Source organism: Chlorocebus sabaeus, chromosome 11, assembly GCF_047675955.1.
Source record: "Chlorocebus sabaeus isolate Y175 chromosome 11, mChlSab1.0.hap1, whole genome shotgun sequence".
In the NCBI taxonomy this organism is placed as follows: domain Eukaryota; kingdom Metazoa; phylum Chordata; class Mammalia; order Primates; family Cercopithecidae; genus Chlorocebus; species Chlorocebus sabaeus.
The window spans coordinates 77,477,217-77,504,370 of NC_132914.1; the positions used below are offsets into that span (position 1 = coordinate 77,477,217).

The 27,154-nt window shown below is 36.4% G+C and overlaps 1 protein-coding gene across 2 annotated transcripts in view; it reads left to right on the forward strand.

Annotated features, from left to right (window-relative positions):
- OTOGL (otogelin like) overlaps positions 1–27,154 on the forward strand; it is a 170,997-nt gene that overhangs the window by 61,535 nt on the left and 82,308 nt on the right. For both annotated transcript variants that reach the window (XM_008004119.3, XM_073020969.1), the window contains exons 24-25: positions 9,934–10,041; positions 10,799–10,937. In XM_008004119.3, the coding sequence (XP_008002310.3) occupies positions 9,934–10,041; positions 10,799–10,937 (247 nt within the window). The remainder of the gene's footprint in view (positions 1–9,933; positions 10,042–10,798; positions 10,938–27,154) is intronic.

Consider the following 27,154-nt stretch of genomic DNA (forward strand, 5'->3'; position numbering starts at 1 on the left):
ACCACTGCTCAAATCCCAGCTCTGACACTGTTAGTGGAGTGATTTTTCTGCAAGTTCCTTTTAAGCCTCAGTTAGGCATTGTGATATGTGGAGTGTCTGTGTGTGTGTGTGTGTGTGTGTGTGTGTGTGTTTAATAAATATGAGCCACTATTTTGTGGCAGCATATCTTACTCTTATCTTCATAAATATTCTTCCATCGCAGAAATGCTTAGTATGTGTGAAAGACAAACACAGAAGGTGGTGGCTATTGGATTCCTCACAGGGACACATATAATCTGGCCTCCCTGGCCCTCCCTCTTCTGGTAATGAAATAGAGGCCGTGCAGAGGGAGTGCCGTCTAAGGCAAACAGGTCACCCATTCTTCCTCAATGAACATGTTCACACAAAGGGATTCCTGGGATCAGCTCATATAAACCAGGAGCAAAGAAGAGCAAGGTCTTGTGGTTTGTTTCCCAGGAGAGTTGCATTTGTCTAAATGGCCCGCATCTGGAAGAGTTTGAGGAGCCAAGTAACTTGGGACTGGCATTAATCTCTTTAGAAAGAAAGGACATAGCAGGCAGAGAAAAGAAGGTCACAAAAGAACAAGTGCCCATGGCTGGGAGAATAAAGACAGGTAGAAATTAGGCCAAAGAACAGATAAGCAAGGAAGTCATTTTAGTAAAAAGGAGAAGGGAAATAAAACCTTTATTATGGTAGAATAATTAAAACCCACAACATTGCTTGATTTAGTTGATTTGATTGTGACTCTTAGGAATGCATGACTAATTAAAGCCATATCCTAATTTTGTTTTATATGCTGTGCTTAAGCTATTATCTTTTAAAATGTATTTACTGTCACCTTTGACGTTTAGTTGGACAATGATTTATTTACTGGCTAAATCTCATTATAAAATGTTAAGGAGATTTCCTCCTACCTTCTCTGACTGTATTGAAATAAATGTGGTTAGAATTGACTTAGAGGCCTCTGATAGATTTGGAAATATTTCATTAAGATAGCTTTCTCTTACAACGTTGTTTATGGTAATGTGATTTGCCGTGTCTTCTGTGTGACCTTGTCTGGCCTATTTTGGCACAACAGTCCAGTGTGACTTATTTCATGTGGCTCCTAACAGTGCCAGCAGTTTAGTGACTATAAAAGGACCACATAACCCTAATTGAGAAATCACTATGGATTGAAGAAATGGAAAGTAGTATAGAGGAAAAGTCAGACAGAAATAGCTTCTATGCTGGCCCTCCTTATAAGCTGAAGCACCTTACAGCAAGTTACTTAACCACTTGAAATCTCAAGTTTCTCTTTTTAAAATGGATATAACAATATATTTACTTGTTGGATGACTGAGTATGTGCTGCACACCAGTTATATAGTAAGTGCTCAGGAAATGTTTATTTCTGATCCCACTGCCCAAACCTGCTTAAAGCAGATACAGGCATACTTTTGTTTCATTGTGTTTTGCTTTATTGCACTTCACAGGTGTTACATTTTTTACAAATTGAAGGTTTGTGGCTATCTTGCTTCAAGCAAGTCTGTTGGTGCCATTTTCCAATAGCATGTGCTTACTTGGTGTCTCTGTGTCATATTTTGGTAATTTTTGCAGTATTTCAGAACTTTTTCATTATCATTATATCTGTTATGGTAATTCGTAAACAGTGAACTTTGATTATCATGTAATCATTTCAGGGTGCCACAAACGGTGCCCATATAAGATGGAAAAATTAATTGATGAATGTTATGTGTGTTTCGATTGCTCCATGTATAGGCCCTTCCACCATCTCTTTCCCTCTTCTCAGGTCTCTCTATTCCCTGAGACACAATACTGAAAGTAGGCTGGTTAATAACTATAATAGTCACCAAAAGTTCAAGGGAAAGGAAGAGTCACACATATGTCACCTTAAATCAAAAGCTAGAAATGATTAGATTTAGTGAGGAAGGTATATTGAAAGCTGAGATAGGCTACAAGCTAGTTCTTTTGCAACAGCCAAATTGTGAATGCAAAGGAAAAGTTCGTGAAAGAAATGAAAAGTGCTGCTACTCCAGTGAACCCACACATGGTAAGAAAGCAAAGCAGCTAGCTGATATGAAGAAAGTTTTAGTAGTCTGGATAGATCGAATCAGCTGCAACGTTCCCTTCTGCAAAGGCTTAATCCAGAAAAAGACTTTAACTCTTTTCAATTCTCTAATGGTTGAGGGAGATGACAAAGCTGCAGAAGAAAAGTTTGAAGTCAGCAAAGGTTGGCTCATGGAGTTTAAGAAAAGAAACTATCTCTATAACATAGAAGTGCAAGTGCTGATGGAGAAGCTGCAGCAAGTTATCCAGAAGATGTAACTAAGATAACTGATGAAGGTGACTACACTAAACAATAGATTTCCAATGTAGATGAAACAGATTTATATAGGAGTAAAGTGCCATCTAGGACTTTCATAGCTAGAGAGAAGGCAATGCTTGGCTTCAAAGCTTCCACGGACAGGCTGACTCTCTTGTTAGGGGCTAAGGCAGCTGGTGACTTTAAGTTGAAGCCAATGCTCATTTACCGTTCAAAAAATCCTAGGACCCTTAGGAATTATGCTAAGTCTACCCTACCTGTGCTCTGTAAATGGGAAAGCAAAGCCTGGATGGCAGCACGTCTATTTACAGCATGGTTTACTGAATATTTTGAACCCATTGTTGAGACCTGATGCCTAGAAAAAAGATTCCTTTTAAAATATTACTGCTTATTGTCAGCGCACCTGGTACCTGGGAGCTCCAGTGGAGATGCAGAATGATATATTAATGTCGTTTTCATGCTTGCTAACACATTTATTCTGCAGCCATTGATTAAGTAGTAATTTCAACTTTAAAGTCTTATTATTTAGGAAATACATTTCACGGGGCTATACCTGCCATAGATAGTGATTTCTCTGATGGATCTGGGAAAAGAAAATTGAAAGTATTTTAGAGAGTATTCGCTATTTTAAATACCATTAAGAACATTAGTGATTCATGGGCAGAAGTCAAAATATCAACATGAACAGGAGTTTGAAAAAAGTTTATTTCAACCCTCATGGATGACTTTGAGGGTTTTAAGACGTCAGTGGAGGAAGTAACTACAGATGTGAAGGAAATAGCAAGAGAACTAGAATTAGAAGTGAAGCCTGAAGATATGACTGATTTGCTTCAATCTCATGATAAAACTTGAATGGATGAGGAGTTGCTTCTTATAGATGAGCAAAAAAAGTGGTTTCTTTTTTTTTATTATTATAAGTCCTAGGGTACATGTGCACAACGTGCAGGTTTGATACATATGTATACGTGTGCTATGTTGGTGTGCTGCACCCATTAACTTATCACTTACATTAGGTATATCTCCTAATGCTATCCCTCCCACCTCCCCCCACCCCATTACAGGCCCTGGTGTGTGATGTTCCCCTTCCTGTGTCCAAGTGATCTCATTGTTCAATTCCCACCTATGAGTGAGAACATGCAGTGTTTGGTTTTTTGTCCCTGCAATAGTTTGCTGAGAATTATGGTTTCCAGCTTCATCCACGTCCCTATGAACTCATCCTTTTTTATGGCTGCATAGTATTCCCTGGTGTATATGTGCCACATTTTCTTAATTCAGTCTATCATTGATGGACATTTGGGTTGGTTCCAAGTCTTTGCTATTGTGAATAGTGCTGCAATAAACCTACATGTGCATGTGTCTTTATAGCAGCATGATTTATAATCCTTTGGGTATATATCCAGTAATGGGATGGTTGGGTCAAATGTTATTTCTAGTTCTAGATCCTTGAGGAATTGCCACACTGTCTTCCACAATGGTTAAACCAGTTTACAGTCCCACCAATAGTGTAAAAGTGTTCCTATTTCTCCACATCCTCTCCAGCACCTGTTGTTTCCTGACTTTTTAATGATCACCGTTTTAACTGGTGTGAGATGGTGTCTCATTGTGGTTTTGATTTGCATTTCTTTGATGGCCAGTGATGATGAGCATTTTTTCCTGTGTCTGTTGGCTACATAAATGTCTTCTTTTGAGAAGTGTCTTTTCATATCCTTTGCCCATTTTTGATGGGATTGTTTGTTTTTTTCTTGTAAATTTGTTTGAGTTCTTTGCAGATTCTGGATATTAGACCTTTGTCAGATGAGTAGATTGCAAAAATTTTCTCCCATTCTGTAGGTTGCCTGTTGACTCTGATGGTAGTTTCTTTTGCTGTGCAGAAACTCTTTAGTTTAGTTAGATCCCATTTGTCAATTTTGGCTTTTGTTGCCACTGCTTTTGGTGTTTTAGACATGAAGTCCTTGCCCGTGCCTATGTCCTGAATGGTATTGCCTAAGTTTTTTTCTAGGGTTTTTATGTTTTTAGGTCTAACATTTAAGTCTTTAATCCATCTTTAATTACTTTTTGTATAAGGTGTAAGGAAAGGATCCAGTTTCAGCTTTCTACATATGGCTAGCCAATTTGCCCTGCAGCATTTATTAAATAGGGAATACTTTCCCCATGTCTTGTTTTTGTCAGGTTTGTCAAAGATGAGATGGTTTTAGATGTGTGGTATTATTTCTGAGGGCTCTGTTCTATTCCATTGGTCTATATCTCTGTTTTGGTACTAGTATCATGCTGTTTTGGTTACTGTAGCCTTGTAGTATAGTATATATGTGTATAAGTCAGGTAGCATGATGCTTCCAGCTTTGTTCTTTTGGCTTAGGATTGTCTTGGCAATGTGGGGTCTTTTTTGGTTCCATATGAACTTTAAAGTAGGTTTTTCTAATGCTGTGAAAAAAGTCATTGGTAGCTTGATGGGGATGGCTTTGAATCTATAAATTACCTTGGGCAGTATGGCCATTTTCACAATATTAATTCTTCCTATCCATGAGCATGGAATGTTCTTCCACGTGTTTGTGTCCTCTTTTATTTTGTTGAGCAGTGGTTTGTAGTCCTCCTTGAAGAGGTCCTTCACATCCCTTGTAAGTTGGATTCCTAGGTATTTGATTCTCTTTGAAGCAATTGTGAATGGGAGTTCACTCATGATTTGGCTTTCTGTTTGTCTGTTATTGGCATATAAGAATGCTTGTGATTTTTACACATTGATTTTGTATCCTGAGACTTTGCTGAAGTTGCTTATCAGCTTGAGATTTTGGGCTGAGACGATGGGGTTTTCTAAATACACAATCATGTCATCTGCAAACAGGGACAATTTGACTTCCTCTTTTCCTAATTGAAATACCCTTTATTTCTTTCTCCTGCCTGATTGCCCTGGCCGGAACTTCTAACACTATGTTGAATAGGAGTGGTGAGAGAGGGCATCCCTGTCTTGTGCCAGTTTTCAAAGGGAATGCTTCCAGTTTTGCCCATCAAGTATGATATTGGCTGTGGGTTTGTCATAAATAGCTCTTATTATTTTGAGATATGTCCCATCAATACCTAAGTTTCTGAGAATTTTTAGCATGAAGGCTGTTGAATTTTGTCAAAGGCCTTTTCTACATCTATTGAGATACTCATGTGGTTTTTGTCTTTGGTTCTGTTTATATGATGGATTACGTTTATTGATTTGCGTATGTTGAACCAGCCTTGCATCCCAGGGATGAAGTCCACTCGATCATGGTGGATAAGCTTTTTGATGTGCTACTGGATTTGGTTTGCCAGTATTTTATTGAGGATTTTTGCATCAATATTTATCAGGGATATGGGTCTAAAATTCTCTTTTTTTGTTGTGTCTCTGCCAGGCTTTGGTATCAGGATGAAGCTGGCCTCATAAAATAAGTTAGGGAGGATTCCCTCTTTCTTTACTGATTGGAATAGTTTCAGAAGGAATGGTACCAGCTCCTCCTTGTACCTCTGGTAGAATTCGACTGTGAATCCGTCTGGTCCTGGACTTTTTTTGGTTGGTAGGCTATTAATTATTGCCTGTTATTGGTCTATTCAGGGATTCAACTTCTTCGTGGTTTAGTCTTGAGAGGGTGTATGTGTCCAGGAATTTATCCATTTCTTCTAGATTTTCTAGTTTATTTGTGTAGAGGTGTTTGTGGTATTCTCTGATGGTAGTTTGTATTTCTGTGGGGTCAGTGGTGATATCCCCTTTATCATTTTTTATTGCTTCTATTTGATTCTTCTCTCTTTTCTTCTATATTAGTCTTGCCAATGGTCTATCAATTTTGTTGATCTTTTCAAAAAACCAGCTCCTGGATTAATTGATTTTTTGAAAGGTTTTTTGTGTCTCTATCTCCTTCAGTTCTGGTTCTGATCTTAGTTATTTCTTGTCTTCTCCTAACTTTTGAATGTGTTTGCTCTGCTTCTCTTATTCTTTCAATTGTAACTAATGAGCAAAATAACCAGCTAACATCATAATGACAGGATCAAATTCACACATAACAACATTAACCTTAAATGTAAATGGGCTGAATGCCCCAATTAAAAGACACAGACTGGCAAATTGGATAAAGAGTCAAGACCCATCAGTGTGCTGTATTCAGGAGCCACATCTCATGCGCAGAGACACACATAGGCTCAAATAAAGGGATAGAGGAAGATCTACCGAGCAAATGGAAAACAAAAAAAGGCAGGAGTTGTAATCCTTGTCTCTGATAAAACAGACTTTAAACCAACAAAGATCAAAAGAGACAAATAAGGCTATTAAATAATTGTGAAGGGATCAATTCAACAAGAAGAGCTAACTATCCTAAATATATATGCACCTAATACAGGAACATCCAGATTCATAAAACAAGTCCTTAAAGACCTACAAAGAGACTTAGACTCCCACACAATAATAATTGGAGACTTTAACATCCTACTGTCAACATTAGACAGATCAATGAGACAGAAAATTAAAAAGGATATCTGGGAATTGAATTCACCTCTGCACCAAGTGGACCTAATAGACATTTACAGAACTCTCCACCCCAAATCAACAGAATATACATTCTTCTCAGCACCACATCGCATTTATTCCAGAACTGACCACATAGTTGGAAGTAAAGCACTCCTCAGCAAATGTAAAAGAACAGAAATTATAACAAACTGTCTCTCAGACCACAGTGCAATCGAACTAGAATTCGGGATTAAGAAACTCACTCAAAACCGCTCAACTACATGGAAACGGAACAGCCTGCTCCTGAATGACTACTGGGTACATAACGAAATGAAGGCAGAAATAAAGATGTTCTTTGAAACCAATGAGAACAAAGACACAACATACCAGAATCTCTGGGACACATTTAAAGCAGTGTGTAGAGGGAAATTTATAGCACTAAGTGCCCTTAAGAGAAAGCAGGAAAGATCTAAAATTGACACCCTAACATCACAATTGAAAAAGTGCTTTCTTGACATGTGATCTATACTTGGTGAAGATGCTGTGAACATTGTTGGAATGATAATAAATCATTTACAATATTGTATAAACTTTGTTGATAAAGCAGTGGTAGGGTTTAAGAAGACTGACTCCAATTTTGAAAGAAATTTTTAGGTAAAACACTATCAAATGCATTGCATGCTACAGAGAAATCTTCTGTGAAAGGGAGAGTCAATCAATGTGGCAAATTTCACTGTGTCTTATTTCAAGAAGTTGTCACAGATATCCCAGCCTTCAGCAACCACCACTTTGATTAGTCAGCAGCCATCAACACTGAAGAAAAACTCTCCTCCAGCAAAAAGATTATGGCTCCTTGAAGGCTCAGATGATCATTAACTTTTTTTTTTTTTGCAATAAAGTATTTTTAAATTAAGGTATGTATATTTTTTAGATATAATGCTATTATGCATTCAATAGACTATAATGTAAATATAACTTTTATATGTACTAGGAAACCAAAAAATCTGTGTGACTTGCTTTATTGTGATATTAACTTTATTGCTGTGGTCTAGAACCAAATTAACAATCTCTCTGAAATACACCTATAATTTATAGTGATTTAAAGTTTTCCTTTTCCTTCTTCCAATCTTGAGTAGTTATGAAAAACTCATCAGTCATTAATTAGCAATCCAGTTAAAACCATGACTTTGGCTGGTGATATAAGAATTGTGGTTCATTTTGGTGAGGTTTCCCTCACTTAAACAACTGAACAATTAGAGTTTATGAAGTGTCTAATGTTTGAGGCATTGTGTTAAGCCTTAGGAATTGGGGGTACTAAAATACATTTATTAGATAATGATAGAATCTACCTTAGGGGATTGTCACTAGGATAAGATCAGTTAGTGGTATAGTTAAAATGGTTAGAATAGTACCTTGCCATAGTAAGCAGTAAAAAATATTAGTTTTGTTATTGTTCTTATTATCACTATAATATATTTAATGAAGTACTTAACAGTTCATTGTGATAAATCCTCCAATAAAGGTTCATAAAATTGCTAAGTATAAGGAGTATGTGAAGGAGCTGGGGACATAAAAGATTGCATCGAATTGAGTCTTAAGTGATAAGTTTGCCAGACAGAACATGGGAGAAGAATTTTCCAGGCAGAAGAAAAATTCAAAGCTCAGGATGCATGGCTAGAAGTTTGGGAGGGCCAGGGTGAGAGATTATAGAATCGAGGGCATTGTTGGTCTGAAAGAAAGAAATCTAAATGAGATAATCCATCATTTATATAAATAAGTTTCTTCAGTTGTCTCCTTTGTGCTACATTTTGTGTGACATGAACATTAACAAGATATTTATGGTCCTCTCAAGTGAAGCTGAAAGTCTAGTGGACAGCATATACACTGAATAATGAATTACAGTGCTGTGTACAAAGAGCCATGAGAGAGAAAGCAGAGAGCTAAAACAACATGAGAAGTTATTTCTGTTTTAGAGAATAGGCAAGAATTCAGGGTTCCTGAATTCCATGTTAATTTTTATAATCTTGAATTTTTATATTTTAAAGCAAAATGTAAAAAAAGTTTTATACCTTACCTATTTTAGGAACTTTTAATTTTTATTTATTATTTGTTATTTTAAAAATAATACATTATAGAGTAATTCATAATAACAAATTATTTAAATAATGACAACTAATTTTCAAATTTAATGTTATTTTTATCTTTATTGTTATTTTATATATTTATTATATTTATAATTTATTACTAACAAAATTATTGTTATAGTATTTATCCTTATTTTAAGTTATTAAAACTTTTAGAGAAAATTGTAAGAATATTGAAATATATATTTATATTAAAGGATTTGATGTTATATGTAATGTATATTTAATCTTCATACCAAATATTTAGATAACACACCAAAATTAATTCTTCTCTGAGGTTTGTTCAATTTTTATATTAAAATTGTATACTTAATTATGTATTTATATTTAAATTGTATGTTAAAATATAACGTTTGTATATGTTTAGCTTTTATAGTCACAGACATTTTTAGACACTATTTCAGGGGATAATCTTTCAAGAAGAAAATAATACTTGAAAGAAAACCACCATTCGAAAGTTATCACATTAAATAAACAGTGCAAAACACTTAATATAATGTTTTTTAGTTCCACACACACCTAAGTTAAACTCTCCTGATTTCAACTTTCAACACTCAGAAAGAAGCTTTCGATTACTCTCTACATCTTGTAACAAAAATGTTAACCATTTAATAATTTACTATTTCATCAAAAAATTGTAGGCCCTACAGACTCTTTTAAGTAGCAGATATTGAAGAATGGGACTCTTCCTCCATAAATTTTTTTTTCGGAATGACTCACTTTATTAGAAATTTAGGCTTCTGTCTTCTTTTCATGCACTCAGTGAATAGCAAAAAGGTCAACATATCACATCTAGTCATTTGCCTGACATTTAGTACTGTGATATGTAAAGTACTATGTGGAAAAAGTGGGGAGAAAGACTGGATTCAACTCCTCAATAGGTTAGATAGAGTGCCTTAGACAGCTCTAATAAATATAGATGATAGTGTTAATATGCTAAGATTATTGATATTTTAAAACTGAAATCTGTAGTTCATACTAAATAGCATTTTATTCTTCATTTGGAAGAATGGCAGAACACAAAGGAAAGTGTTATGTTCCTGAAAGCTGCCCATGTATCTGGAAAGATTGGGAGTATCTCTCAGGAGAAGTGATTGCTACACCGTGTTACACCTGGTAAGGAGATCCATTTATTTCACAAATATTTTCCTAAGTAATTGTGTTAATTTCAGTCATCTTGTAGTATTTATTTAATGAGACTGACATCAGCAAAAAGTAAATCAAGCCTGAGCAAATAATTTAAAGGCTTGCAGGAGTAGGTGGACAGTTACTATCTGCAGGGAACTGTACCATTATTTTTATGCATATTTGTTCAGCCCAGAAGAAAAGTATAAAATACAACAATCTAAAATTTTAATAGGAAAAAATATCTCATGTTTATAAGAAAGTGCTAAATGTTGCAAGGAAAAGACCATATTTAATGGAAGGTTTTCAGTTTCAAGGTGAGTCAAAAGAATACCATAAAATAAAATTTGAAATATAATTTCCCTAAAGTAAGGACAAAAATTCTAAAGTCATGAGCAATGTCATGTCTAATGCATTTAAATGTACTCAAATATGGGAGATGGAATTGTGCTCTGTCAGTTACCAGCAGACCTGTGTTCAGTTTTTCATTCTGTCATCTACTTTCTGTGTGACCAATGCACAATTCCCAGGCTTGGTTTTGGTGTCTGATAATTTATTTAAACAAAGTGAAAAACGTATGCCTAATTTGTCAATGTAATAGGTGGTATCAGAATGAATTGGCAGTATTTGTAAGGGATATTGGCTCATGAGTTCTCTTGAATACAGACATTCCAAAGTTACTGTCACTTGAAATCACTAGTTAGAGTCAAGTTTCTTTAGAAAGGTAACTGGTGTTATTTTTTAATAGCGTTTGTCGACGAGGAATGTTCAATTGCACATATTATCCATGCCCAGCAGTGTGCACAATATATGGGGACCGGCATTATTATTCTTTTGATGGACTAGAATATGACTATATCAGTGATTGCCAGGTTTTTTTGATAAAGGTAGGTCACAGTTACACATTTTTATTTGCATTTGTGTAAAGATTTAATGTAAAAAACAAGTATGCTGCTCCCTGATATATCGAATTCATGTGTTATTTATAAAACCTATAAAACAATTATATCTTTTTTCAACTTTTATTTTAGGTTCGGGAATATGCTTGAAGGTTTGTTAATGTGGGTAAATTACATGTTGTTGGGGTTTGGTGTACAAAGGATTTCATCATACAGGTAGTAGCATAGTACCCAATAGATAGTTTTTTGACCTTTACCCTCCTCCCATCCTCCACCCTTAAGTAGGTCCCAATGTCTATAATTCCCCTATTTGTGTCCATATATACCCAATGTTTAGCTCCCTCTTGTAAGTGAGAACACGTGGTATTTGGTTTTCTGCTCCTGTGTTAATTCACTTAGGATAATGGTCTGCAGCTGCATCCATGTTGCTGCAAAAGACATTTCTTTCTTGTGGCTGTGTAGTATTCCATGGTGTATATGTACCATATTTTATTTACCCATTCCACTGTTGATAGGCATTTAGGTTGATTCCATGATTTTGCTATTGTCAGTAGTGCTGCAGTGAATGTACATGTGCATGTGTCTTTACGGTAGAACGATTTATATTCCTTTGGGTATATACACAATAGTGGGATTGCTGGGTTGAATAGTAATTCTGTTTTAAGTTTTTTAAGAAATTGCCACACTGCTTTCTACAGTGGCTAAACTAGTTTACATTCTCACCGGCAGTGCGTAGCAGTGTATAAGCATTCCCTTTTCTTCGCAACCTTGCCAACATCTGTTGTTTTTTTGACTTTTTATTAATAGCCATTTTGACTGGTGTGAGATGATATCTTATTATGGTTTTGATTTGCATTTCTCTAATAATTAATGATGTTGAGCATTTTTTCATATGCTTGTTGGCTGCATGTATGTATTCTTTTGAGATGTGTCTCTTCATGTCCTTTGCCCATTTCTAATGGGGTTGTTTTGTGCTTATTCATTTGTTTAAGATCCTTACAGATTCTGGTTATTAGGCCTGTGTAGGGTGCATAATTTGCAAATATTTTCTCCCATTCTGTAGTTTTTCTGTTTACTTTGTTGACATTTCTTTGGCTGTGCTGAAGCTCTTTAGTTTAATTAGACCCCCACTTGTCAATTTTTGTTTTTGTTGCAATTGCTTTAGGTGTCTTTGTTATGAAATCTTTGACAAGGCCTACATCCAGAATAGTATTCCCTAGGTGTTCTTCTAGGTTTTTTACGATCTTAGGTCTTACTTTTAAGTCTATGATCCATCTTTGGCTGATTTTTGTATTTAATGAAAGGAAAAGTTCCAGTTTCAATCTTCTGCATATGGCTAGCCAGTTATCCCAGCTGCATTTATTGAATGGGGAGTCCTTTCCTCACTGCTTATTATTGTCGGCTTTGTCAAAGATCAGATGGTTGTAGGTATGTGGCTATGTTTTTAGGTTCTCTAACCTGTTCCATTGTGTCTGTTTTTGTGCCAGTACCATGCTGTTTTGGTTGTTGTAGTCTTGTAGTATAGTTTGGAATTGGGTAGTTTGATGCTTCCAGCTTTGTTCTTTTTGCTTAGGAATGGCATTGAATTTGTAGATAGCTTTGGGAAGTATGGCCATTTTAACAATATCAGTTCTTCCTACCCATGAGCATAAAATATATTTCCATTTGTTTGTGTCATCTTGATTTCTTTCAGCAGTGTTTTGTAATTCCTGTTGTAGAGATCTTTCATTTTCCTGGTTAGCTGTATACTTAGGTATTTTTTTGTGTCTATATGGCTATTGTGAATGGAATTACAGTTCTTGATTTTACTCTCAGCTTGAACGTTATTGGTGTATAGAAATGCTGCTGAGTTTTGTACATTGGTTTTGTATCCTGAAACTTTACCGAAGTTGTTTATCAGTTATAGGAGCCTTTGGACAGAGGCTATGGGGTTTTCCAGGTGTAGAATCATATTGTCTGTAAAGAGAGATACTTTGGCTTCTTCTTCCTATTTGGATGCCTTTTATTTCTTTCTTTTGCCTGATTGCTTTGGCTAGGACTTCCAGTATTATGTGGAATAAGAGTGATGAGAGTGGGCATCCTTGTCTTGTTCCACTCTCAGTGGGATTAGGTCCAGCTTTTGCCCATTTGGAATGATGTTGGCTGTGGGTTTGTCATAGATAGCTGTTAATGTTTTGAGATATGTTCCTCTGATGCCTAACTTTTAGAAGGTTTTTAATATGAAGGGATGTCGGAATTTATTCAAAGCTTTTTCCTGCATCTGTTAAGATGATCACATGGTTTTTGTTTTTAGTTCTGTTTATGTGATGAATCACATTTATTGATTTGTGTATGTTGGAACAACCTGTCATTCCAGGAATAAAGTCTACTTGATTGTGGTGGGTTAGCTTTTTGATGTGCTGCTAGATTCAGTTTGCTAGTATTTTGTTGAGGATTTTTGTGTCTATGTTAATCAGGGATGTTGGCCTGAAATTTTCTTTTTTCATTGTATCTCTGCCAGATTTTGGTATTTCTTTAACTCATTCTTAACTTTTACTATTTATAGGTAATGGGCTAGTTCTTAAACGTTCTGTGCCTCTGTTTCCTCATCTATAAAATGAGAAAAATAACTGTGAAAGTACTTCTGAGGATTAAATAAACATATACAAAAGGCTTAGATAGTGTTTAATATAAAGTGAGTGTTCAATAAATGTTAGCCATTTTTATTGTTATTAATTTGGTTTGGTGAATATAAATATAACACATTAAACCATAACTGGGTTATATTTTTTTTATGGTTATAACAATAAAAAGATTTAATGCTCAATTCTAGAAATGCTATTTTGATGATATGCTTTGGTAAACTCCAGGCTTTATATATCTGATAAAATCCTTAAAATTTCTTACATTGAATGCATTTGGATTACCTGTATACTCAAATTTTAGACATTACTGATCACAGATTTACATTTCTAAATGAAAAATGTGAGCTTTAGAAAGAAGTTTCACAAGAATAAACAAAATAACATCTTTTCCTCCAGCAAACTAACCTATGATTAATGCATTTTTTCTGGATATGACTTTTATATTATTAGAGGTTTGTATGTGATTCTGTTATTTAAGCCTAAGTCAAGAAAACAGACTATCTTACATTTTATATTAGTTCTGTTAAATAAAAAATGAACAGTAAAATCTGTAGCTTTTTGAACTTAAGCAAGGTTCTTGCTTATGTTTTACGTCATTGGATTTTCCTGTTGGTACCTGTCTTGGCTTCCTTTATGAATGATTTTAAGTTTCTTAAAGAATAAATACCTAGCAATGGATTTGGCAGTCATGTAATTACAGCGGATGGTAAGTTGCCTATAGGGTATTTTTTTTTTTTTAATCTTGTGCTGTTTGGATTATTTTTGGAGCCTAAGGAAGGCACACTAATGAATATACTTTCTGTAAGTATCCTCTTTGAACAAGCCTGTTTTAGCTAACAATTTAATATTAGAATCCTTTCATCCCCTGAGATTTAGAGTATAAATTTAGAGACTTAGAAAAGCAGATAACAATTTAGAAATTTGAACACATAAACAAATACACCTTTCAGGTTGATTTTATATCAAATCCTCATTTTCCTTGAGATTTAGGTGCCTCCGACACTCCTTTAAGTTACCTCCACCCTTGACTTTCTGGATATTATGAGTCTTTCAGTCTCTCTCTGGTTTCTTCTTTGTCTTGTGTTGTCTTTTCCTCTTATATAAGCCCCCACTCAGAGATGACTGATTTGGTTCCTTCAGCGCAAGGAGCAAGTCTTGCTCATCCATGTTTCACAAGGGAGGAGCACCATGCTGGGCACATAGTTTCTCACTGAATGTTTATTGAACTGGACATCTGTTTGTGGTTCTCTACCCCTTTTTCCTAGTGCTTGATGTGTTCATCCACTTCTAAAATCTTAGCCACACCTACACACTGATGAGTTCCAAATTGATATGTACAGCTCTGCCCCTTAATTTCTTGGCTATATTTCTGACTCAAGTTCATCCTCACAAAAATATACTATTTCTTTCTATTTATCTTTCTGAGACTCATATTATCATATCATTGCTTCTTAAGAACTACAACGACTTCCAATGGCCTCCAGTGGCTTCCAATATTGTCATAAAGTCAAACCTCCTACACCAGTCTTTCCAAGGGTTCTGTCAACTCCATCCCTCATCTATGTCTTTTCTCAGTGTACTCTCTGTATCTGATTTCCTCTGCTCCCTCAAAGTCATAGTTTCAGCTCACACTTATCTGTCCTGTTCTTATATCCTATTGTATTTATAGTCATCACATCAAAATTAAGCATCTCATTATATTCTGATTATTTTTATGTACTAATCTAGATTGTGTATCATTTTATGTCAGAACTATGTGGTATACTTCTGGATTCTTCATAGGAACTAGCACAATTATGGCTGAATTATGAAGCTAAAAAATCACTTGTATGACTTTTTTTCAACAGTCTCCACTTGACAATACAGACCACAAGCTTAAACATAATTTTTTAGTTCTAGCAATCTAACACTTGTGATAAATGCATACATGAGCTTTCAATGTGAAGTTTTTAGAACAGCACTTCTTAAACCTTAGTGTGCATGCATATCACCTAGGGAAATTGTTAAAATATGAATTCTGTTTTCATAGGACTGCAGTAGGGTTTTGGGTTCTACCTTTTCTTGCCTTTTCTGTTTTTAAATTATACTTTAAGTTCTGGGATACATGTGCAGAACGTGCAGATTTGTTACATAGGTATACATGAGCCATGGTGGTTTGCTACACCCATCAACCCATCATTTAGGTTTTAAGCACCCCCACGTGTTAGGTATTTGTCCTAATGCTCTCCCTCCCTTTGCCCCCCTCACCCCCTGACAGGCCCCAGTGTTTCATGTTCCCCTCCCTGTGTCTGTGTGTTCTCATTGTTCAACTCCCACTTATGAGCGAGAACATGCAGTGTTTGGTTTTCTGTTTCTGCATTAGTTTGCTGAGAATGATGGTTTCCAGCTTCATCTGTGTCCCAGCAAAGGACATGAACTCATCCTTTTTTATGGCTGCATAGTAATCCATGGTGTATATGTGCCACATTTTATTTTTCCAGTCTATCATTGATGGGCATTTGGGTTGGCTCCAAGTCTTTTCTATTGTGACTAGTGCTGCAATAAACATGTGTGCATATGTGTTTATAGTAGAATAATTTATAAATCTTTGGGTATATACTCAGTAATGAGATTGCTGGGTCAAGCGGTATTTCTGGTTCTAGATCCTTGAGGAATAGCCACACTGTCTTCCACAATGGTTGAACTAATTTACACTCCCACCAACAGTGTAAAAGCGTTCCTATTTCTCCACATCCTCTCCAGCATCTGTTGTTTCCTGACTTTTTAATGATCACCATTCTAATTGGTGTGAGATGATATCTCATTGTGGTTTTCATTTGCATTTCTTTAATGACCAGTGATGATGAACTTTTTTTCATATGTTTGTGGGCTGCATAAATGTCTTCTTTTGAGAAGTGTCTGTTCATATCCTTTGGCCACTTTTTGATGGGATTGTTTGGTTTTTTTCTTGTAAATTTGTTTAAGTTCCTGGTAGATTCTGGATATTAGACCTTTGTCAGAAGGATAGATTGCAAAAATTTTCTCCCATTTTGTAGGTTGCCTGTTCACTCTGATGGTAGTTTCTTTTGCTGTGCAGAGCTCTTGAATTTAACTAGATCCCATTTGTCAATTTTAGCTTTTGTTGCAATTGCTTTTGGTGTTTTAGTCGTGAAGCCTTTGTTCATGCCCATGTCCTGAATGGAATTACCTAGGTTTTCTTCTAGGGTTTTTATGGTTTTAGGTCTTATGTTTAAGTCTTTAATCCATCTTGAATTAATTTTTGTATAAGGTGTAAGGAATGGGTCCAGTTTTAGTTTTCTGCATATGGCTAACCAGTTTTCCCAACACCATTTATTTAATAGGGAATCCTTTCCCTATTACTTGTTTTTTGACAAGTAATTTTTTGCCAGATTTGTCAAAGATCAGGTGGTTGTGGATGTGTGGCGTTATTTCCAAGGCCTCTGTTCTGTTCTATTGGTCTATATACCTGTTTTGGTACCAGTAGCATGCTGTTTTGATTACTGTAGCCTTGTAGTATAGTTTGAAGTCAGATAGCATGATGCCTCCAGCTTTGTTCTTTTTGCTTAGTATTTTCTTGGCTATATGGGCTCTTTTTTGGTTCCATATGAAATTTAAAGTAGTTTTTTCTAATTTTGTGAAGAAAGTTAATGGTAGCTTGATGGGAATAGCATTGAATCTATAAATTACTTTGGGCAGTGTGGCCATTTTCACAATATTGATTATTCATATCTATGAGCGTGGAATCTTTTTCTATTTGTATGTGTCCTCTCTTATTTCTTTGAGCAGTGGTTTGTAGTTCTTGAAGAGGTTCTTCACATACCTTGTAAGTTGTATTCCTAAGTATTTTATTTTCTTTGTAGCAATTATGAATGCGAGTTCACTCTCTGTTTTTCTATTTTTTGTGTATAAGAATGCTTGTGATTTTTGCACATTGATTTTGCATCCTGAGACTTTGCTGAAGTTACTTATCAGCTTAAGGAGTTTTTGGCTGAGATGATGGGGTTTTCTAAATATACAATTATGTCATCTGCAAACCGAGACAATTTGACGTTCTCTCTTACTATTTGAATGCCCTTTATTTCCTTCTCTTGCCTGATTGCCCTGGCCGGAACTTCCAATACTATGTTGAACAGGAATGGTGAGAGAGGGCGTCCTTGTCTTGTGCTGGTTTTCAAAGGGAATGCTTCCAGTTTTGCCCATTCAGTATGATACTGGCTATGGGTTTGTCATAAATAGCATTTATTATTTTGAGATATGTTCCATAAATACCTAAACTATTGAGTGTTTTTAGCATGAAGGGATGTTTAATTTTATTGAAGGCTTTTTCTGCAGCTATTGAAATAATCTTGTGGTTTTGTCATTGGTTCTGTTTATGTGATGGATTACATTTATTGGTTTGTGTATGTTGAACCAGCTTTGCATCTCAGGGATGAAGCCAACTTGATCGTGGTGGATAAGCTTTTTGATGTGCTGCTGGGTTCAGTTTCCCAGTATTTTACTGAGGATTTTCGCATTGATGGTCATCAGGGATGTTGGCTTGAAATTTTCTTTTTTTGTTGTGTCTCTGCCAGGCTTTGGTATCAGGATGATGCTGGCCACATAAAATGAGTTAGGGAGGAGTCCCTCTTCTTCTTTTGTTTGGAATAGTTTCAGAAGGAATGGTACCAGCTCCTCTTTGTAACTCTGGTAGAATTGGGCTGCGAATCTGTCTGGTCCTGGGCTTCTTTTTGTTGGTAGGCTATTAATTACTGCCTCAGTTTCAGAACTTGTTATTGGTCTATTCAGGGATTTGACTTCTTCCTGCTTTAGTCTTGGGAGGGTGTATGTGTCCAGGAATTTATCCATTTATTCCAGATTTTCTAGTTTATTTGGTAGAAATGTTTAAAATAGTCTCTGAAGGTAGTTTGTATTTCTGTGGGATCAGTGGTGATCTCCCCTTTATAGTTTTTCATTATGTCTCTATGCAAATAAACTAGAAAATCTTCTCTCTTTTTTTCTTTGTTAGTCTGGCTAGTGGTCTATTTTGTTAATCTTTTCAAAAAACCAGCTCCTGGATTCACTGATTTTTTGAAGGGTTTTTCGTGTCTCTGTCTCCCTGAGTTCTGCTCTGATCTTAGTTATTTCTTGATGTCTGTTAGCTTTTGAATTTGTTTGCTCTTGCTTCTCTAGTTCTTTAAATTGTGATGTTAGGGTGTCGATTATAGATCATTCCTGCTTTCTGATGTGGACATTTAGATTTTTAGGGGCATTTATACATTTGCCTGTAAACACTGCTTTGGCTGTGTCCCAGAGATTCTGGTACGTTGTGTCTTTGTTCTCATTGGTTTCAAAGAACTTATTTATTTCTGCCTTCATTTCATTATTTACCTAGTAGTCATTCAGGAGCAGGTTGTTTAGTTTCCATGTAGTCGTGCAGTTTTGATTGAGTTTCTTAATCCTGAGTTCTAATTTGATTGCACTGTGTTCTGAGAGACTGTTTGTTATGAATTCCTTTTTTTTTTTTTTTTTTTTTTTTTTTTTGCATTTGCTGAGGAGTGTTTTACTTCCAATTGTGTGGTCAATTTTAGAATAAGTGTGATGTGGTGCTGAGAAGAATGTATATTCTGTTCATTTGGGGTGGAGAGTTCTGTAGATGTCTATTAGGTTTGCTTGGTCCAGAGCTGAGTTCAAGTCCTAAATATCTTTGTTAATTTTCTGTCTTGTTAATATGTCTAGTATTGACAGTGGGGTGTTAAAGTCTCCCACAATTATTGTTTGGGACTCTAAATCTCTTTGTTCATCTCTAGGAACTTGCTTTATGAATCTGAGTGCTCCAGTATTGGGTGTGTATGTATTTAGGATTGTTAGCTCTTCTTGTTACATTGATCCCTTTACCATTAAGTAATAATACCTTTCTTTGTCTTTTTTGATCTTTGTTGGTTTAAAGTCTGTTTTATCAGAGATTTGGATTGCAACCCCTGCTTTTTTTTTGCTTTCCATTTGCCTGGTAAATATTCCTCCATCCCTTTATTTTGAGCCTATGTGTGTCTTTGCACATAAGATGGGTCTCCTGAGTACAGCACACCGATGGGTCTTGACTCTATCCAGTTTCCCAGTCTGTGCCTTTTAATTGGGGCATTTAGTTCATTTACATTTAAAGTTAATATTGTTAGCTCTGAATTTGATCCTGTCATAATGTGCTGGTTATTTTGCACATTAGTTGATACAGTTTCTTCATCATATGTCTTTATATTTTGGTATGTTTTTGCAGTCTGGTACCAGTTTTGCCTTTCCATATTTAGTGCTTCCTTCAGGAACTCATGTATGACAGGCCTGGTGGTGACAAAATCCCTCAGTATTTGCTTGTCTGTAAAGGATTTTAATTCTCCTTCGTGTATGAAGTTTAGTTTGGCTGGATATGAAACTCTGGGTTGAAAATTCTTTTCTTTAAGAATGTTGAATATTGCCCCCCACCCCACTCTCTTCTAGTTTGTAGGGTTTCTGCAGAAAGATCTGCTGTTAGTCTGATGGGCTTCCCTTTGTGGCTAACCCAACCTTTCTCTCTGGCTACCCTTAACAATTTTTCCTTCATTTCAACCTTGGAGAATCTGACGATTATGTATCTTGGGGTTATTCTTCTCAAAGAGTATCTTAGTGGTGTTCTCTGTATTTCTTGAATTTGAATGTTGAACTGTCTTGCTAGGTTGGGGAAGTTCTCCTGGATAATATCCTGAAGTGTGTTTTCCAACGTGGTTCCATTCTCCCTGTCACTTTCAGCTACATCAATAAGTCATAGGCTTGGTCTTTTTTCACATAGTCCCATATTTCTTGTAGGCTTTGTTCCTTTTCATTCTTTTTTCTCTAATCTTGTCTTCATGCTTTGTTTCATTAAGTCGATAATCAATCTCTGATACCTTTCTTTTGCTTGATTCATTTGGCTGTTGATCCTTTTGTGTGCTTCACAAAGTTCTCGTGTTGTGTCTTTCAGCTTCATCAGGTCATTTATGTTCTTCTCTAAACTGGTTATTCTAGTTAGCAGTTCCTGTAACCTTTTATCAAGGTTCTTAGCTTCTTTGCTTCTTTGCATTGGGTTAGGACATACTCTTTTAGCTCTGAAGAGTTTGTTCCTAGCTACCTTCTGAAGCCTACTTCTGTCAATTCATCAAACTCATTCTCTGTCCAGTTTTGTGCCCTTTTCTGAGAGGAGCTGTGATCATTTGGAGGAGAAGAAGCATTCTGGTTTTTGGAATTTTCAGCATTTTTGTACTGTTTTTTCCTCTTCCTCGTGGATTTATCTACCTTTGATCTTTGATGCTGATGGCCTTTGGATGGGGATTTTGTGTGGGTGTCCTTTTTGTTGATGTTGATGTTATCCCTTTCTGTGTGTTAGTTTTCCTTCTAACAGTCAGGGCTCTCTTCTGCAAGTCTGCTGGCATTTCTTGGAGTTTTACTCCAGACCCTGCTTGCCTGGCCTGGGTATCACCTGTGGAGGCTGCACAACAGCAAAGATTGCTGCTCCTTCCTCTGGAAACTTCATCCCAGAAGGGCACCCACATGATGCCAGTCAGAGCTCTCCTGTATGAGGTGTCTGTCGACCCCTACTAGGAAGTGTCTCTGAGTCAGGAGGCACTTGAGGAGGCAGTCTGTCTGTTAGCGGAGCTTGAGCACTCTGCTGCGAGATCTGCTGCTCTTTTCAGAGCTGGCAGGCACAAACGTTTAAGTCTGCTGAAGCTGTGCCCACAGCTGCCCCTTCCCCCAGGTGCTCTGTTCCAGGGAGATGGGAGTTTTGTCTATCAGCCCCTGACTGTGGCTGCTGCCTTTCTTTCAGAGATGCCCTGCTCAGTGAGGAGGAATCCAGAGAGGTAGTCTGGCCACAGCTACTTTGCCATGCTGTGGTGTGTTCCGCCCAGTCTGAATTTCCCAGTGACTTTCTTAACACTGTGAGGGGAAAACTCAAGCCTCAGTAATGGCAGACGCCCCTCCACCAGCCAAGGTTGACCGTCATAGGTTAGCTTCAGACTGCTGTGCTGGCAGCGAGAATTTCAAGCCAGTGGTTCTTAGCTTGCTGGGCTCCATGGAGGTGGGACCCACTAAGTGAGCCCACTTGGCTTCCTGGCTTCAGACCCCTTTCCAGGGAAGTGAACAGTTTTGTCTTGCTGAGGTTCCAGGTGCCTCTGGGGAATGAAAAAAAAAAAAACGTCTGCAGCTAGCTTGGGGTCTGCCCAAATAGCTGCCCAGTTTTGAACTTGAAACCCAGCCCTGGTGTTGTAGGCACACGAGGGAATCTCCTGGTCTGTGGGTTGCAAAAACCATGAGAAAATTGTAGTATCTGGGCTGGATAGCACAGCCCCTCATGGCTTCCCTTGGCTAGGGGAGGGAGTTCCCTGGTTCCCTGGCCCCTTGCATTTCCTGGGTGAGGCCACGCCCCACCCTGCTCCTGCTCGCCCTCTGTGGGCTGCACCCACTGTCTAACCAGTCCCAGTGAGGTGAACCAGGAAACTCAGTTGGAAATGCAGAAATCACCCACCTTCTGCTTTGGTCTTGCTGGGAGCTGCAGACCAGAACTGTTCCTATTCTGCCATCTTGCCAAATCCCCCAGGTTCTGCCTTTTCAATAAGCTACTAGATAGTGCTGATGCTCCATGTCTATGGACCATATTTTGAGTAGTAAGAATGTAGAACATTTCACTTTCTTAACAACCTGATTTTAATTGTTTTTGAAATTATTCTCTTCTTCTGCATAGTCAAATTTAAGTTACATTCAGAACAAAGAAAGTTTCATTGACAATATTATGTCAAACATTACATGTTCCCATTGTATATATCATTACTGTTAAAGATATTTGTTTATGGTATCATTTTAAGTAGTAAGACAAAGATTCTACGAAACTTTTTCATTTTGTATATGGAAAAAATATTTGCACATTTCTACCAAAAGCATTAAAAATCTTATTCATGTGTCAGCATCTCTACAAACATTCTCCAATGTATGGTGGTGATCTTTGTTCACATTATTATTTCATTCATTTAATAAAACAATTTTAGAGGCCTATTAAATATAAAGCATGCCAGTAAAGACATATCTACTATGTATACTCCATGTAAAGTATATACTCCAGATTTCTCTAAGAAAATTCTAAGGTTTTGATGGTGGGGATAGTACCTTATATTTCTTATTATTCTTTCCAAGTCATTTTGCAGAATGCTGGGCATTTGGTGAACTCAATAACTACTTATTAGTGTTTTCTCCTGTTACCCTCATTTTCTTTTGTAGTAGAGAAAACATAACATTTATCATTGTAGTTTCAAATAGTGATTGTGCAGAAAATACTTCAAGTAGAGTATTTGTCTTAACTCTGAGTCTTGGCAAGAGGAAAGTATATTCTTGTGTTTATGTTTAATTGTAGAGAAATAATAACAACTAAGAAATAATGGACAAGGCCACAATCTAATAAAAGATGTACCATAGTTTCTTTTCAAATGATATTTTTTTCTCTCTCTAGTTCTTAATTTCTTTCTTTTTTTTTTTTTATTATACTTAAAGTTCTAGGGTACATGTGCACAACGTGCAGGTTTGTTACATATGTATACTTGTGCCATGTTGTAGTTCCTCATTTCTATGAAAGACAAATCATAACAGGACCAATTTACTTGCAAAATAAGTTTTAATTGTAATATGTATGGCTTGATTATTTGCATAAAGTACAGGAAGAATAATTATAGTTCATCTAGGCTCTTTTATGTTGACTTTGTTGTAACTTTTTCATAATCTCAGGTTAGACCTTTTAAAAACCTCTTGAGGTTAGCCAAGCTAAGGATTTATCTGTGCCTGCAAATACCTATATGAATTGGATTAATTTCTCTCTTCTTGAGGTTCCAAAATAACTTGGGGTTTCTAGTCCTGTCAGAAAGTGATGTGTTTCACTTACTACAGGTCACAAACATTGTAAAGGAATTGCATAAACAAGGTGCCAGGCCAGTCTGTACAAGAGGCTTTGGTCAGCTCTATGATGTCAACTTAAATTCCCCAAAGCAGTCCAGTCATATCTGTAAATATTCCATCCTAGTCAAAGCCGTGGTAAAATAACCAGCGTCTCCAACTGTGTCCTGTTACAGCAGAAAATAGATTCTTATTGAACTTATGCAAATAGCTACATTGCCATAATTTAAGAATACTCACAAATAGTTTTCAAATTCTGGAGAAATCAGATGGTAAGAAACATGCCTCAAATTTTGCTCACAAGAGCATTGTTTTAAGCTATAAATGGCTCAAAAGAAAGGTTTTCTTTTATTTTTCTTTCTTTGTTTTTTTTTTTTTTTTTTTTTTTTGAGATGGAGTTTCACTCTTATTGCCCAGACTGGAGTGCAGTGGTGCAATCTTTGCTCACCACAACCTCCACCTTCTAGGTACAAGCAATTCTCCTGCCTCAACCTCCCAAATAGCTGGGATTACAGGCATGCACCACCACGCCCAACTAATTTTGTACTTTTAGTAGAGATGGGATTTATCCATGTTGATCAGGCTAGTCTCGAATTCTTGACCTCAGGAGATCAGCCTGCCTTGGCCTCCCAAAGTGCTGGAATTACAGGCATGAGCCACCGCACCCGGCAGAATTGTTTTCTTGACTTTAGAAAACAAAACAATAAGAAGCCCAATGTTTCAAACAAAAACGTCATAGGAAAATATTTCAGCCTTCTATTATTTCAGTCCCCTGCTCTTACCTCCTGTTCTGCCCAGTATTGGGCCAGCAATCCTCACAAACACATCTGCTTTCCAATGAGAATCCCAGAAGTTTTCTCCCTAGTCTAATGACACAGTGTCCAGAGTAATCAGAAACCTGCCTTTAAGAGCACCTGTCAGAGTCCTTTCCACAAACTTCCCTAAGGAAGCAAGTTGTGGACTGCAGCTGATTATAAAGTGCTTTCTGAGAAGAATCAAAGTAAAACAATAATCGTCTGTGCATGACAAAAGTCTTAGAATAGCAATGGTTAAAGACACAATAGACAAGGAAATTTGATTACTTCTGGGGCATACAATCAGTTAACGTAATAGTCGTAATTATTCCTGATAACATAGATTAAGACATACAAGAATTATATGAATCTCATATAATTTTGGAACATACATTAATGACACATTCATATAAAAATAACTCAAAGAAAGTTAAATACCATTTTGTATTTGACAATGATTCTGTTATAATTTTAATGTACCAATGAAGATTAATATGTCTGTCTCGGACTTCCGGAGCCCTAATATCCAAAAAGTTAGTTTGAGGCCAAAAGACTGAATTTAGAATTTGGAAAGGTTATCAAATATCAAAGGCTTAAAACACTTGATGTTGTAAAATAGAGTCACAGATCACTGTAAAATTAGTCATTTATTTAATCAAAGTGATAATTCAAATATTTTAAAAAGCAATAACCTTTACTCTTTGGTAGAGAGGAGACTCAGTTTCCCAAATAATCTTAAAACTTAATAAAGATGGTTAAAAAGGTAAATTTAATCTCTCTCTCTCTTCCCTTTTTTTTGTTGCCGTATACTCAAAAGGTAAATAAAAATCTTTTACTATCTCTTAATATTACACAAAAATCTTGTTCAAAAGAGAAAACCAAATTTTACCTTTGCATTGTGCATTATTAACACTAAAGTTAATTTAAACAAATACATCCAATTTTAATTAGTTTGATTACAAGGTAAGATCTTCATAAACATTTTGTAACCTTTTACAATATTTACCATTCTTTTTCCAACTTTTTATGTGTTCTAACAAGAACCTCATGAAGGTGGCAACTGAAGGGTGGTTTTGGCCCCAGGCAGCAGAGAGTCATGGTTGACCAGATGCCATTCTTGCAACTTGGACAATCTCTGTGGGACTGCGCTATTTTCTGCTTACTCAGGCCAGCGTGTCTAACTTTCTTTTCTGTGTCTTTTCTCTACTTTTTCTTCAGTTCAGTCATCCTTTCTACTTCCTCATATGTTCAGCTTGTTTTTACCTGGTCAGCTCCCACTCTTCCTTACATCCTTTACGTGTTTATTCACCCTCAGATCTTACTGCAAAACGTTAAAAAAAAGTCGGTATTTTCTGGTTCAAATTTGAGAGAGAATTGAATAGAGTATAGTTCGTTTTTTCTGCCAGCATTGAAGTCCTTTTGCCCATAAATGAATGTGCTGCTTTGGGACATAAACCATGGCTGCCTGAGGCTATGGTATCAGCAGAGACTTTGTGTGGGATAATTACCCTTGAAAGGCTGGGGCTATGACAGGTGCTGAGACTGACATGTCAAGTATAATTATATACGTCCTTGAAAGGTGCTGAGTTTCCGTTTCAGAGTCATTTTGGGGCATATTCTGTATTAAAGCTTTTAGTACCTGAGAATAAAGGGTTTTGAGGAGCCCATGTGGCACATTGATGTTGACCTTTTCCCTCCAGCTTTGTTATCATTATTACTGTGTTGCTTAGCAACTCTGCGGCATTATTTCTAAACCTAATATTAACTGGAAATATGTCAGAAATGGAAAGTATAGAAATGTGACTTTTAGGTATAGTGCTATTGTTTCAAATTACTGTCAGCATAACATGCTATTATAAGACAAACCATACAGATAGAATATTTCTTGACATTTCAGATTTAATATAAAGGATAAAACTAACATTGAGGCACTTTAATTAATAGTAATAAAATATAATGGCAATAGAAAGCCTTTCAATCAGCTTTTCACATCCCTTAATCTAAATAACTTTTCCCAAGAGGAAGAGCAAAGCAAAACCCTAAATTATGTATTTTTACTTCTTTGAAAATTATTCAGAAAGGCAGAAAAGTATGACATTATTTTTTTTGAGTAATACAATGCCATAATCATCATAATGACACTTATTATTCCACTTTTCAAAATTTAGGCAATGCTTTGCAAAAGGATTGTTTAAAAAGCAGCAAAAGCTCCCAGCATCTATGAAAGAAAAATGGGTTACAGAGGGACACATTAATTACTCCATCAATACCATTCATTAAAAACCTATCCTCTAGTCACTATAACACTTATTAACAAGGCAGAAAGAATTTAGCCAAAATAAGAGATGAATTGAGCTAGTTTTCATATTGCCAGTGTTGTGAAAAACTAAGTGTGGAAAATTTACATCAAGAACTCTATGATCATTAGGCAAGGTGACTTGCACCTCTAATCCCAGCACTTTGGGAGGCTAAAATGAATGGCTCACTTGAGCCCAGTAGTTTGAGACCAGCCTGGGCAACATAGTGACACCCTGCCTCTACAAAAAAATTTTAAAAATTGGTCATGTGTAGTGGAACACACCTGTAGTCTCCCAGCTACTCAGGAGGCCAAGGTGGAAGAATTGTTTGAGCCTGGAAAATTGAGGCTGCAGTGAACCATGATCATGCCACTACACTCCAGCAGCCTGGGTGATAGGGCAAGACCTCACCTGGAAAAAAAAAAAAAGAGAGAGAAAGAAAAAACAAACTGTATGATTGCCAATTTTTTTTTTTTTTTTTTTTTTTTTTTAAAGACAGAGTCTCACTCTGTCACCCAGGCTGGAGTGCTGGAGTACAGTGGCGTGGTCTCAGCTTACTGCAACTTCAGCCT